General features: G+C 40.8%; 1 protein-coding gene across 5 annotated transcripts in view; it reads left to right on the top strand.

Moving 5' to 3' along the window:
• The window catches only part of LOC126425124 (F-box/LRR-repeat protein 17-like), a 74,725-nt gene that overhangs the window by 38,545 nt on the left and 20,666 nt on the right, over positions 1–15,514 (top strand). For all 5 annotated transcript variants that reach the window (XM_050088065.1, XM_050088064.1, XM_050088067.1 and 2 more), the window contains exon 5: positions 806–994. In XM_050088065.1, coding sequence (XP_049944022.1) covers positions 806–994 — 189 coding nt within the window. The remainder of the gene's footprint in view (positions 1–805; positions 995–15,514) is intronic.

The following is a 15,514-nucleotide window of genomic DNA, read 5'->3' as shown; positions in this document are numbered from 1 at the left end:
TACTGCTTTAAACAGTCTCTCCTGGAGAGGTACTGATAAGCATACCAGAGGTTTTATTGACAGACTATTCTATCCAGCTCATCCGCAATCAGATATCCACTGCGGCCTCCTCTAGTGACACCAGTAAATGTGTTAACTGACCACTGACCAGCACTTCTCTGATCACCCAGTGTCTCCTTGGCTTTGAAGAGCTCAATCCATCCTCCACAGGGGTTCAGCTCTGAGATGAGGGATATCCTACATGCATCACCCAAAGCTGTGTTCTGGAGCCTACCAAACTTACAGAATATCCTTGTTCATCCTGCTCGCAACCCTGCTCCCGACCCTGCGCCCCATGAGTCATTCACTCATAGTTGACCAAGGTGCAGTACTGTCCCAAAGACTACCTGTGACCTCCTACCATAGCTAGTCACTGGCTTTTCTTACCCTGTAAAAGGTGTGGCTATATTGAAAGGAGCCACATTATATATTAACCATGCAGCAATTACTGTACAAATTGTAGATTGTGTTTCGCTTCTTATGTTTAATCCCTGCTGCCTTAAGAATGTCAGACTGTCTATTCCAGATGGAATTGTTTCAAAATTATTTGAAATCTGTAAACACTATAATGTATATTTGCTTTTCTCCAATAGTTGAGTCATTGCTTCAGCTCTTCCTATGTTTCTGTGGAATTTTCAGATGTCGATTGTGTGCTGACTCCCCACGTTTGACTGTTACAGAGTTGTGAATTTGACTGAAGTTGTGTAGAAGGATTTACCTGTACACCTCATCAGCACATAAAGCCGTATTGTGCTCTTCTCCACAGGAGTATAGTTCCGCTGCTACTTGTGTGTGCCGACGTGCTGGAGCACCTCGAGCTGATAATCAACCACAAGATCAGCGTCGAGGAGGCCACAAAAACTCTCACCGCCCTGGGGAAACTCCACAACCTGCGGCGTCTCCACTTCGGTGTCACTATTTGGGAAGTCCGACACTTGGTTCCTGCTGTGTTTGAGTGAGTTACACCAGATTAAATATCATACTTTTCTTTTAAAGTGGAGCTCGTCCATGCCCACAATTACACAGTGACCATTACAAAAAGATCTGTTAGTTCTGCCATGCACAGTGCTAGTATACCACTATAGGGCCATATCATACAGTTGGTCAAATTATCTGCATGTCTAGAATTGACTACCCATTAACGTGGTCCCATCTAGGAGATTGTGGACTCAGAGATTGAGGCCAAGGGAAAGAAAGAGCTGCAGCATTCGCTTTGGTGAAAATACCTCTGTGAGAGACCAGGACAAGTGGTGGGACTAAAGTTATGTGCCACTCACAACAACTTGTACTCTGTACTAGGGTACATCAGTAATTGGATCTTCGGCATGTTGCCATAGTCGTCCGCACCTGTGAAGGCTCTTTTTTCTGTAAAAAGCCTGTCATCGTTGGAGTGACTAGTCTAGTTATAAAATTTGTTTCTTATTGTATTAGTGTGTAGGGGCTGTTCGAATGGCTGTGCATGGGACTACCCAAAAGTTCAATGCTGCACTGTGTGGAGCATCTGCAGCATGCAGTTCGCTCCCTGCTCTTTGCTCCCTCCTCCCTCCCCCCCCCTCCCCCTCCCTCCCCCCCTCTGCGCGCACACACACACACACACACACACACACACACACACACACACATACAGAGAGAGACAGAGAGAGAGAGAGAGAGAGAGAGAGAGAGAGAGAGAGAGAGAGAGAGAGAGAGATATGAATGGTCTGCAAATTTTTCTCTGCCTGTAGTGAGTTTTTTTGCTGCATTTGGTTCATTCTCTCATTTCTTACAGTGGAAAGATGAGTACAAGTGAAAAGCACCAGCTGTGAAATTTTGCTTTCCGCTCTGGGAAAAATGCTTCTAAAGCTCTCGTGGAGTTGTAAAAGTTTGCAGAGTTGATGCTGTGTGGAAAACTTGAACGTACCAGTGCTTTGCTCATTTCTAATTTGGTGAAATGTTGATTGATGGCACACCTCATTCTAGACATCTGGCAGTTTCTACATTGTACAGTCCAGCAAAATGAGTGTCGACTGGAAGCGTGCTATGTTTCAACAGAATGTCACCAGACTGTCACAGATTTTTTTCTAAAATAGTTATTATTAGTGTTTCTCAGTACTAGGGTAATGACATGCAACCTAAATGACAATTAAACAGATGGAAGATGTCAGTGCTGCCTCCCCAAGTGGACATGTGAAGTGAAGTCACACATTGAGGTAGTGGTGGTTTGTTTTTGTTTTTTGTGTGAGGAGAATAGTGAAATCAGAGTTTATTCCACCAGGTCAGACCATAATAAAGTTTCCTGTTTAGACATTAGGAGAAGACAAAAGTGTGCAGTAGAAAGGTCTGATGTTTGTCAGCAAGTGACTGGTTTTCTCAGCATGACAGTGCCCATGTCTATAGCAACTACACACCCAAGTAAGTACACGCCTAAAGTGTAAATCACTTTAATGAGAAACAAGTTTAGAAGTTCCATTCACAGTCCAAGTGTAATGCCATGACAAATTGGATATGATGCAAAGAGCCCCAAGACTTGAGTCAAGTTAACATGAGCATACAAGATAACAGAATGAAGTTGTGTGCACTCCGTTCTGGGATTATATGGGATTGATTGCTCATTGCTCGTAAGCATCTCAAGGTGGCACCATCTATCGGCTGCACGTACTGTCCCCTATGCGTCCAATGTTTGATCGTGCTGCTGAGCACTGGAGCAGGTGAGTTGAATAGTGACAGTAGCAGTCACTGAGGTACGTTATGAGAGTTGACTTAGTGTTACCGCAGTCCTCTCACCTTGAAGGTGTGACTGAGATGCTGCAAATCCCCCGGCAAGCTGTGTCTTTGCAGCAGTTTCGAGAGGACAATTAATGCACACTTTATGGTCAACACGTACCTCGTCCTGTGTCCATAAGAACTCATTGAAAAACTGGTGGGGGACAGTATTTTTCCATATTTGATGTGTCAGAGGCATATTTCCAACTACCACTAAGTGAGGAGTTCCTGCAGTTGCTTGGAGTCAACAGGCCCTTTGGTCTCTACAAGTACCGCAGATTATTTTTGGGATCTTGAGTGCTATGGCCTTTTTTTCAACTTTATTTGGACCAACTCACAGAACAGGTCTCTTTTTGTATGGACTGTCTAGCTGAAATTGTAGTCATGAGTCCCATCAAGGAACACTTACGGAACCTTTGGCTTCTGTTTCAGACACGGTGTGATGTGGGTCTCGAGTGCAAACTGAATAAATCACATTTCTTTCAGCGATCTATTGAATACCTATGATGCATCATTTGCTTTCGGGAGGTCCACCTGACAGTCACGTCGAGGTTATAAAGGCCCTCCCTCGACCTGCTTATATCGAGGAGCTACACGCAGTTTTACGCAATGTTGCTTATTACCACAATTTCATTACACAGGCAGCTATTATGGCATATCCTCTAAAGCAGTTGCCCAAAAATGGCACATTGATTCTTTGGATGCCAGCATGTGAACAAGCACTCAACAGTTTGAAAGACAGTCATCATTTGGACTTGTGCTTGGCCACATTTGCTGGGCTGACAGTTTGTTGTGGCTACTGATGCATCTCGGTAAGGCTAGTGGGCTACACTGGTCCTTTGGAATCCCAACAATTCCTATCAGCCAATACTACTTGTCTCAGACACTTCTCAGATTGAACAGGAAGCCCTTGCCACTATTTACTCAATCAGAATGATTCATGTGTTTCTACATGGTGTGAAGTTTCACCTGGTCACGGATCACACGTCCTTAGTCTCTCTCTTTAGCTGCACGGTGCATCTGCCAGTCAAGATGGCACACAGGTTTCAACAGCAGGCCAGTTCCTCAGCTGTTACCAGTGTGAGATTCTGTTTTGCCTGATGGCTCAGCAGTCCAACCCAGATGGACTCTCATGTTTCCCAATGGGACCTGACCCTGACTGGGAAGAAATCCTCCACTTTTACCTTAACAAAGAAGCTCAGCAGACCATAGACGGGTTCCCTATTATGAGCTCATGCAGTCAGCTCAGATCTCATTCTCTGCCAGGTGAGGCAACATATCCACAGAGGGTGGGTGACCAGGTGGCCTCTGGCTCGAGCCTCAGACCCTGTCTGTAGTTATTTTCTTCTATGCCACAGACTGCCTCTTGTTGACAACAGAAGACACAGTGCCGCGGGCATTGATTTGGACGTCCTTCCAGCAGAACAACCTGCACATCCTGCACTGTGGCCACGAGGGGAGGGGGGGGGGGGCATCAAGGACAAAGATGATGGCTCGTTGCCACGTCTGCTTGCTGTGGGCAATCATGGGATTGAACATTTACTCTCTGTTTGCCCCCAGTGTTCAGACCACCAACCTACTCTGCAGCAATGTTACTCACCATGAGCAGCACATACATAGCCTGAGGAAAGTGTTCACCTGGATTTTCTCCTGTCTGCACATATCTGTATATCCCATCGTGTAATATCCCAACACCCACTGCTAAATGTCACAAACATCTTTCATCTTCATAGAAGCTTGGGAGTGGGAGGTGCCATCCTAAAAATGTCATGTCAAACTTCAATACAGTGCAGTGATACTCCGAAAACTATAACACGCTGTGTCCAAAATTAAAGCAACAGATGGAAATTTTGCAATGCTGCATTTATTTTGCCACAAAACAGTATAAACATGTTATGGTAAAGTAGACACAAGGTAAAAAATACAGAATGTAAACAACTGCAACACAGATAAGAATAGATAAAAATGTTATTCACTTTTTCCAACTTAACGGATCTGCATACACATTCTGACAACTGATTAATGTGCTCAGTACGGGGTGTGACTGCCACTGGCACCAATACAGGCATGATGACAATTGGCCAAGCTGCAAATGATGTCATCGATCTCGTGTCGAAGGAGTAATGCATGCAAGTATCGGAGAGTGGTCAGCGAAAGTTTACGTGATGCAACCCCTCTCATCATGCATCCCAGACATGCTCTGTGAGATTCAAATCGGGAGAGCAAGCAGGTCACGCCATGGGTGCAATATCTTCTTTTTCCAAGAGAACAACCACCCACAATCTATGACGTTGAGCGTTATCGTCTGTCAGTATGAAGTCCGGGCCCACAGCACCTCACAACAACCGTACATGAGGTCCTGAGATCTCGTGACAATACCTGACGGCAGTTAAATCTTGCCAATTCACCCGTATAATTTCATGAAGAGGTGCTAATGTGGCTAACATAATCCCTGCCCACACCATTAGTGATCCTCCGCGATATCAGTCTCATTTCACAGTGTTTCGGACCCGAAATTGAGTTCCACATTCCCTCCAGATGCGAATCCATTGAGACTCACTCTCCAGACCAAATCGGGACTTGTCTGTGGAAAAAACATCGGCCCACTGTTCGACTGTTCAGGTGGCATGCTGACAACTGCACTCTAGACGTTCCCATCTGTGAGGTACACGTACGATTGGTCTCTGCCAGTAGAGGCCACTCTGCCGAAGCCTTCTGTGCACTGTCGGCCTTGATACGACACATCCAGTGGATGCTGTGGGGACAGATGTCAGTTGCTGTGCAGTACTAAGCCAAATAACAATCCTCTCTTTCTGATGTCACAAATGGTAGCCCCTGACCTGGTGTTCGGGATACGGTTTCGGTCTCTCTAAACTGTTTCCACACCTGAGAAATAACGGAACAGTTCACATTAAGCCTTTTCCACTGTCCTGCTTCCATTCTTCCTATGGCTCTCCACCGCAGAGTGTCAGGTAGGTGTCTTCTCTGTGCCGCAGTGCACCGTCTTTGACACAGCATATGTGGATGAGGGACTACCTGGAGAACACTATCCTGCTCGATAAGTGTCCTGGCCTCATTGTTGGTGGAATGCCATATTCTGTACACAACACAATCGTACAGATGTCTCTTGACAGTTTGTACGATTACATCGTGAATTAGACACAGAATAGAGAAACAGGGGTTTTTTGCTTTAATTTTGGACACCGTATAATAGTCCTTTCAAACAAATACGTGCAAGGAGCAAAAATGTTGAAGTTTTGGCACTACAGACAGATCAAAGTCCGAGTTGGAAAACCCACTGCCTGGAATTACTGAAGCACCTTTTGTTCAGCATATGTTAGCATATGTGTGATAACTGCTATAGATGATTTAAAAATAAAGAAATGTATTTATGTAGTTATGTTCACCAGTGAGTTCTGGAACCTTTCTTTTGGGCAGAGGGGCTTTTGGGCAGAGGGGCTAGGTTCAACTTAAGGGGATAGTGGTTCCAGAAAATAGACTTGTGTTGCAATAATTATAACAGGTGTTTGTTCTAGGACATCTTGCTGAGATTCTTTTCATAGAACTTAGTATTTGAAAGCTATTTCACAAATAGATACATTTTTAATGTCCTTAGTCATTACTAATACCTGTCTTTTCCCACAAAAAGAGGGGGAAAAAAGAATTTGCCATCAGGACTAAAAATGATCTCTAGATTTAAATTAGTGCAGGAAGTAGTCAGGTTGGTGGCAGCACACGTATTCAACAACTTGCTGGAGTTTCAGACTGAAGTAAAGAACATTCTGTTGGGTAACCCCTCCTACTGCATTGCAAATATCTTCACAGAAACACTTAAAATTGAGGGTTAGGTTACTTTATAATCAAAATTAGCACTGTAATACAATAATGTTTTGTGGTAACGACTTAAGTGATTATAACACACGTAAGTAAAATGTACATGTTTGAGTACTTTTCACACCCCAGAGCTGCCTCTGTACAAGATCCATAAAATATAACTACTGTACAGTAATGTGTTGTGATGTAATAAACATTTTAATGCTTTTTCAAACCTCCCTGTTTCAGTCCACAACAAAAAAATTTCTCTTCCCATTGTTCAGCTGTTCCCTAGAGCCCTTCGAAGCACGATGTTCAAGCTTGGTGTACAGGAGAGACAGTTTCCTGGTAAAAGGAGTTTGTTTTCTCACAGTTGAGGTGTGGCTAACAAGGATAGTGTGAATCGTAGGGACGTTTCGTGAAAAGTTACCAGTGGAGCTTATGGCGCTACGGCGATGTCAAGAGTATCAGCTGTCGACTGTTCACTCGCCATGGCTGGACTGTGTCTCATGTAGTGGCAATATTGGACCCACCGTACAGATTGGGTTAGGACCTGGTGGGAAGTTAATCTAAACAAAAAGTTTCCTATCATCTGTGATTAGAAATAGCCCTAGCCAAAGTAGATAATGTAGCTTATCCTACAGGATCCAAATATGGCTGCATTTTTCCATATGAATTTCAATTTTTGTTTCCTAACAAGGTCTGTTGGTATGTTCCAAAGCTTTAATGTTTGCCAGTGGCACAACTGAGCTAATCTAATCAAACTGTTACCAGACTAGCTCAGAAGATAGCAGTATGAGCCTGTGAGTGCTTTGCACCTAACAGTTTAAATCCTTATCTCTCACAACAGGGTTAGTCAGCACACTGGGCTCACATACAGGAGGACTGTAGTTCAAATCTGTGTCTGGCTATCCAGATTTAGGTTTTCCGCAATTTTCTTAAATCGCTCCAGGCAAATCCTGAGAGGGTTCCTTTGAATGGGCATGGTCTACTTCTTTTCCCATCCTTGAAGCAATCTGAGCTTGTGTTCTGTTTTTAATAACATCAATGTCAACAGGACATTAAACCCTGGTTTTATGTATACAAACTGAAGCGTCAAGTGAAAATTTGTACCAAGGGTGGGAATTGAACTCGAGTCTCCTGCTTACTAGGCAGATGCGTTAGCCACTAAGCCATCTTGGCACAGCAGTTCACACAACTGCACGGATTACCCTGGCTCGCCTCTCCTCGATCCAAATTATCGTTGCCGCTCCATACTACTTTTAATTCTCCCCTTAAACGTGAACAGAACTACAGAATTACTGAGGCTCCGTGTTTTGGAATACCACCTCAGCATCAAACGTAAATGGAGGATCCTGCCTGAAATGCAAGTGCAAGTACTAATGCAAATGACATGGCACAGTTTCAGAGACTTCGCTAGTCTCGTACAGGTACGATTTTTTTTGTGTATATATACTGAAGCAGCGAGTGAAAATATGTATCAAGGCTGGGAATCAAACCTGGATCTCCTGCTTACTAAGCAGTTGTGTCAGACTGGGGCAGCAATGAGCAGTTAGATCGAGGAGGGGGGGGGGGGGGGGGGAGGCATGCCGGGCTAATCTGTGCAGTTGTGTGAACCACTGCGCCAGAAGGGTTTATTGGCCAATGCACCTGTATAGTAAGAAGACCTGGGTTTGACTCCCAGCCTCAGTACAAATTGTCACTTGCTGCTGCAGTCTACACACATAAAATCATATTTTTCTGAGGCCAGTAAAGACTCGGAAATAGTGTCATTTCATTTAAACCTTAGTCTTCATTCTTCCCTTCTTTATCTCAGAAATACTAATATTATTCAGTTTCAGACAAGTCAAAAGGCATGTTTGAACTGTGAGAAATCATTAATGACTGTACTCTAAATGAAACACACTGTGGAAATTCCTTTGTGTGGAGCTGCTTAACAAGTCAGGATGGAGTCGACACACAGATAAAATAAGCAAGAAACTCAGTTCAGTGTGTTTTGCCCGTAGAAGTCACTTCCGTATGTTGACCTAAAGACAAGAGTGTTGGTTTGTTTTGTATGGTTTCACTCCCTATCTTCTATAGCGGTTCACATAAAGTGAAGTAATTGTTTGTTCAACAGAAGTAATCAGTATGGATATTGTGTAAAGTAGATAATTGAGCAACTTGTAGAAGAGTTTCTAAGGATCTGGAAATTCTTACATTCAGTTCCCAATACATTTACTCCTGTACGCTTTTAGTTGTTGTGTCAAGATATTTGAGAAGTTTCTATCTAAAGTAAACCAATAAATTGGGAATTCCTACCAATTGGAAAGAAAATTAAAAACATACCAATGTCTTGTGAAATGCACACAAGGAGAAGATCAGAGAAATGAGAGCCTTTATATGGAGATTCAGCAACATTCATTTTTTGCAGTTTGTGCGTGGAACAGGAAGGGGGGAAGAGAGATTGGTGGCAGAGATACCTCTGCCATACAATGTGAAGTGGCTTGAGGAGTATAATTGGACACTGCAAGAAAAAAGAACTGTGTTCAGTGGCACGAGTTTATAATATGTGGGTATGTTCCTGATGTATCGACACACATACTGTCACTTTATTCCTTCTTCTTTCTGTGGCTTTGGCACATTCCATCCCCCACCAATTCTGTGAATAACTTCCTAATGTATTGTCATATCAGTTTACTTAAATGTTGAGTGTATGACAAACAATTACAGGGAAAAATCACAACACTATGTTGAGAAAGCAACTCACATAAAATTCAATCATATAAATGTATCACCAACTTCTGAAATTAAGAAAATTGTGTATTCCCTTAAAAATAAAAGCTCATCTGGTTTTGATGGTGTTTTCAGTAGCGTACTGATGATTTAATCACATACAATAAGCTCTGCCTTCTCTGAAATATGTTATCCATCACTAGCTCAAGAATTTCCAGAGAGAGTCTTAAAGAAGGGTTTAACAACGGCATATTTCAAAGACGATAAGAGATAACATCAATAATAATTGAGCAGTTTCAGTACTGACATTTTCTAAACTTTTTGACAAGTTGATTTATTATAGAATAATCTCTCATGTAAGCTCCAATAATATCTTCAGTAAATCACAGTTTGGATTTCAAAAGAGTTACTCTACTGAGAATGCCATTTACATGTTCACTCAGCAAAATTTACAAATGTTAAATAAGAGAACAGTGCCAATTGGTATTTAGTACAACCAAAATAAGGCATTCGAGTTTGTGAATTACAGTACTGTCTTAGATAAACAGAACTTTTATTTAACTGATGGTATAGCCAAGCAATGGATAATGTCAGATCTAACCAAAAGAATCAACCATTTTAGTCTGGGGACATTGTTCTGATTGGGGAGAATCGAATATGGGTGTCCTCGAGGCTCAATGTTAGGTCTGCTATTATTCCTCATATGTGTAAGTGATCTTCCGTCTAATGTACATCAAACAGAAATAGTTATTTCTGCTAATGACTGTAGTGTTGTAATCACTCCAAGCATACATATAGCACCAGAAGAATGGTAAACAAGGTTCTTAAAAGTATCACTGAGTGGTTTTCTGTGATGGTATCACCTTGAATTAAAAAAAATTTATTCAGTTTTGCACATCTTGGGGTTGCTACACCAACGGTAAGTGTAACATAATTAGGGAATAATAAATAGATTGGACGGTTCAAAATTTGTAGGTATCCATGTTGATAAAAATTTAAATTGATAAAAGCACATTTTGGAACTCCTGAAACCACTTAAATCAGCCACATTTGCACTTAGAACCGTCACAAATCTTGGGGAGAGACAGATCTGTAAGTGGATATATTTTGCGTATTTTCATTCAAGAATTTAATATGGAATAATGTTGTAGGGTAATTCATCTATAAGAAAAGGAAGTCTTCATTACTGAAAAACATACTATGAGAATAATACGTGGTGCTCACGCATGATTGTCGTGTAGACATCTGTTTAAGGAGTTGGGCATTCTGACTAGTGCTTCACAGTATATTTATTCCCTCACGCAGTTTGTTTTGAAAAATCCAGCACTACTCAAAACGACAGAAGGAAAAATGAAATTCATTACTCCACATTAAGGTTGTCTTCAGCACAAAAAGAAATGGCCAATGCTACAACTAAAATTTTTGATAACTTACCCAGTGTTATAAAATGTCTGACTGGCAAAAAGAAAAATTTGAAAACAAAATCAAGTTTCTCATCGACAACTCCTTCTGTTTCATAAAAAAATATTCTGTTATTATGATGTGTAAAAGGTGGTGGGCAGGAATTACTAACTCATAGATGTATATTTAAAAGTGATTGTAAGTACAGTTATAAATGTTCAGGATGAGCCATATTTACAAGCTATCTTGCAACGTGAACGAAAAATGACTCATTCCACTTTACAGTTTATGGTGCAGTTGAGTTGGGGAACATGAAACTAACTACCTTGATTTTCAACACTTCCTATAGCATCACGGCTCAGCTGGATTCTCATCCTTTCCATAGAAAATACACCTACTGCTTGTAAAATTTGAATTAGTTAAATCTTAATTTCTTTGTTTTCTGGCCCTCCTGTTCCCGGAAGCTCCGCTCCTTATTGAGGACTGCAGAACACAACAAATGAATAAACGAGTTTCATGTGACTGAGTATGAGTGTTTCATATATACTGGAAAAGATGTCATTTCATGTCATAAAATTTTAATTAGTGTCTAACAAGGTATACTGGCAATAAACAACAGTGTATCGAGGTAGGACTTCCTTGTATCAGTGTAGGAATTCCTTACCAGCACAAAAAAAGAATGTTTTACCATGTTACGTACCAGGAGGCACAGGCCTATCAACATACATAAACTTATGATGTAGTTGTACACCTCCAAGTATTCCCCACGAGGCACATTACAGTGTGTGTTGGAGGGAACTGTCATTTCACCTCATACCTGTTCTGCTTGCAAACGGTGCACAGGGCATGTAATATAATACCTCATGCGAGGTCTAAATTCTCTTTGTTTTCCAGTCACAATTATTTTACAAGCTGCATGTGAGGAGGAAGCAGTATCTAGCTTTTCACTTCATGGAACAAATTTTCTCAAAATATTAACAGTAAGCTTCTGCACAGAGCAGAATGGCTCCTGTGACATCTGCCACTGGAATTCATAGGATTTCTGTTACAGTGTTGCACATACTATATAATGAAGACAGAAAACTGGCTGGTCTTTGCTGGATTTTCTCTATTTGATCTTTTAAGGGGGGGGATATATGCGAAGAAATGAAAGAGGAAGCCGCCTTGTAGAATTTTGCACAGAGCATAACTTAATCATAGCTAACACTTGGTTCAAGAATCATAAAAGAAGGTTGTATACCTGGAAGAATCCTGGAGATACTAAAAGGTATCAGATAGATTATATAATGGTAAGACAGAGATTTAGGAACCAGGTTTTAAATTGTAAGACATTTCCAGGGGCAGATGTGGATTCTGACCACAATCTATTGGTTATGAACTGCAGATTGAAACTGAAGAAACTGCAAAAAGGTGGGAATTTAAGGAGATGGGACCTGGATAAACTGAAAGAACCAGAGGTTGTAGAGAGTTTCAGGGAAAGCATAAGGGAACAATTGACAGGAATGGGGGAAAGAAATACAGTAGAAGAAGAATGGGTAGCTCTGAGGGATGAAGTAGTGAAGGCAGCAGAGGATCAAGTAGGTAAAAAGACGAGGGCTAATAGAAATCCTTGGGTAACAGAAGAAATATTGAATTTAATTGATGAAAGGAGAAAATATAAAAATGCAGTAAATGAAGCAGGCAAAAAGGAATACAAACGTCTCAAAAATGAGATCGACAGGAAGTGCAAAATGGCTAAGCAGGGATGGCTAAGAGGACAAATGTAAGGATGTAGAGGCTTATCTCACTAGGGGTAAGATAGATACTGCCTACAGGAAAATTAAAGAGACCTTCGGAGGAAAGAGAACCACTTGTATGAATATCAAGAGCTCAGATGGCAACCCAGTTCTAAGCAAAGAAGGGAAGGCAGGAAGGTGGAACGAGTATATAGAGGGTTTATACAAGGGCGATGTACTTGAGGACAATATTATGGAAATGGAAGAGGATGTAGATGAAGATGAAATGGGAGATAAGATACTGCGTGAAGAGTTTGACAGAGCACTGAAAGACCTGAGTCGAAACAAGCCCCCGGGAGTAGACAACATTCCATTAGAACTACTGATGGCCTTGGGAGAGCCAGTAATGACAAAACTCTACCATCTGGTGAGCGAGATGTATGAGACAGGCGAAATACCCACAGACTTCAAGAAGAATATAATAATTCCAATCCCAAAGAAAGCAGGTGTTGACAGAAGTGAAAATTACAGAACTATCAGTTTAATAAGTCACAGCTACAAAATACTAACGCGAATTCTTTACAGACGAATGGAAAAACTGGTAGAAGCGGACCTCGGGGAAGATCAGTTTGGATTCCGTAGAAATGTTGGAACACGTGAGGCAATACTAACCTTACGACTTATCTTAGAAGAAAGATTAAGAAAAGGCAAATCTACGCTTCTAGCATTTTTAGACTTAGAGAAAGCTTTTGACAACATTAATTGGAATACCCTCTTTCAAATTCTGAAGGGGGCAGGGGTAAAATACAAGGAGCGAAAGGCTATTTACAATTTGTACAGAAACCAGATGGCAGTTATAAGAGTCGAGGGGCATGAAAGGGAAGCAGTGGTTGGGAAAGGAGTGAGACAGGGTTGTAGCCTCTCCCCGATGTTATTCAATCTGTATATTGAGCAAGCAGTAAAGGAAACAAAAGAAAAATTCGGAGTAGGTATTAAAATTCATGGAGAAGAAGTAAAAACTTTGAGGTTCGCCGATGACATTGTAATTCTGTCAGAGACATCAAAGGACTTGAAAGAGCAGTTGAACGGAATGGACAGTGTCTTGAAAGGAGGATACAAGATGAACATCAACAAAAGCAAAACGAGGATAATGGAATGTAGTCAAATTAAATCGGGTGATGCTGAGGGGATTAGATTAGAAAATGAGACACTTAAAGTAGTAAAGGAGTTTTGCTATTTAGGAAGTAAAATAACTGATGATGGTCGAAGTAGAGAGGATATAAAATGTAGACTGGGAGTGGCAAGGAAATCGTTTCTGAAGAAGAGAAATTTGTTAACATCGAGTATAGATTTCAGTGTCAGGAACCGTTTCAGAAAGTATTTGTATGGAGTGTAGCCATGTATGGAAGTGAAACATGGACGATAACCAGTTTGGACAAGAAGAGAATAGAAGTTTTCGAAATGTGGTGCTACAGAAGAATGCTGAAGATAAAGTGGGTAGATCACGTAACTAATGAGGAGGTATTGAATAGGATTGGGGAGAAGAGAAGTTTGTGGCACAACTTGACTAGAAGAAGGGATCGGTTGGTAGGACATGTTTTGAGGCATCAAGGGATCACAAATTTAGCATTGGAGGGCAGCGTGGAGGGTAAAAATCGTAGAGGGAGACCAAGAGATGAATACACTAAGCAGATTCAGAAGGATGTAGGTTGCAGTAGGTACTGGGAGATGAAGAAGCTTGCACAGGACAGAGCAGCATGGAGAGCTGCCTCAAACCAGTCTCAGGACTGAAGACCACAACAACAACATATGCGAAGTTGCAGTACTTTGAAAAAAATCTGAAGTTCTCAAGGCAATGTAACTAAATTTGGCACAGTTGTTAAAGAATGTCATATGGATACACACATATGTTTTCATGCTTATTTAAGTTATATGTTTTAATTATAAATAATTGAAATTTTTTCAACAAGATGAGTACAAATGTCCCTTCTATGAAATTCTGTCGGACTGGAATTAATATTCTTGTGTACAAAGTTTGATATATCATTATTACAAATATCTGTGGAACAGAATATTGATACCTTCTTTTGCTAGATTTTTACAGCTATTCAAATTCCTATGAAAAAAAATCTTAGAGGTTTGCCTTACTATAGTAGTAAATGAAAATTCCTTCCACAGAATGTTTCACTATAGTAGTGACTGATTTACGCCAAATTTAATTACATAAAATTGGCAAAATGTAGATTATGGGAAGCCTGAGTTAAAGATTTGACAGTGTTTATGTTATGCCTTACCTTATCAGTGCAAACTAGTGCAAAACATATGCTTTCTCCTTTTCATCCTCAAGTAGTCTTTACTTTGCTTGTCCTCTTAGGTTAATCTGATTTTCAAACTGAGTAACAGTAATGTCAGCAGCATCAATTCTCCTGCTTGTGATTTCTTCAATGTCGCCAGTGTGAAAGCTCTTGGATCAAATACTAGCCTCTCTAGAGTCTGTAGTCTGCAAGATTAGTACAGTTAAAAACTAAACAAGCATCATATGGTGCAAATTCATCAGCAGTTGTGGAAACAAATGTTGTCTTGGGGCACGGTTACCCTACGAGGGAGTTGGAAATTTCATTAGGATTTTGAGTTTTCCATGCGCATACTGAATCCGCTAAACACCAAAATATTCCCCACATTGTGGCTCCATAAAACTGGAAGAAAACACTGCTGGAATAAATAATATGTGGAAATACAGGACAACAAAGGGGTGTGGCTCATGCAAGCTTTTGTTAATTATTATTTTTATCACACTTAGAAGTGGAAATGGAAGATAATATTGAGGAACTGAAATTTCAGTTCCATGTAGTAAATGAAGAGCCAATAAAAAAAATTCTCACTGTTTTGGTCACTTTCATATTACGTCCTCACTTAATGATACCCAGTGAAGGAATATGTAAGGTTCAGTCGATTCATTTCTTTTTTTAATCGTTTTTTTTCTCCCAAGGAGTCGTAACCTGGCATCTGCTTACAACAGAACTAACTTTTTATAGTCATTAATATTTTATTGTTCCAGATGTATACACTTAAATATTTTATTGTTGTTA

Source organism: Schistocerca serialis, chromosome 10 (genome assembly GCF_023864345.2).
Source record: "Schistocerca serialis cubense isolate TAMUIC-IGC-003099 chromosome 10, iqSchSeri2.2, whole genome shotgun sequence".
In the NCBI taxonomy this organism is placed as follows: Eukaryota; Metazoa; Arthropoda; class Insecta; order Orthoptera; family Acrididae; genus Schistocerca; species Schistocerca serialis.
Note: the sequence above shows the minus strand (reverse complement) of the source record. Positions and strands in the feature narration are given on the sequence as shown.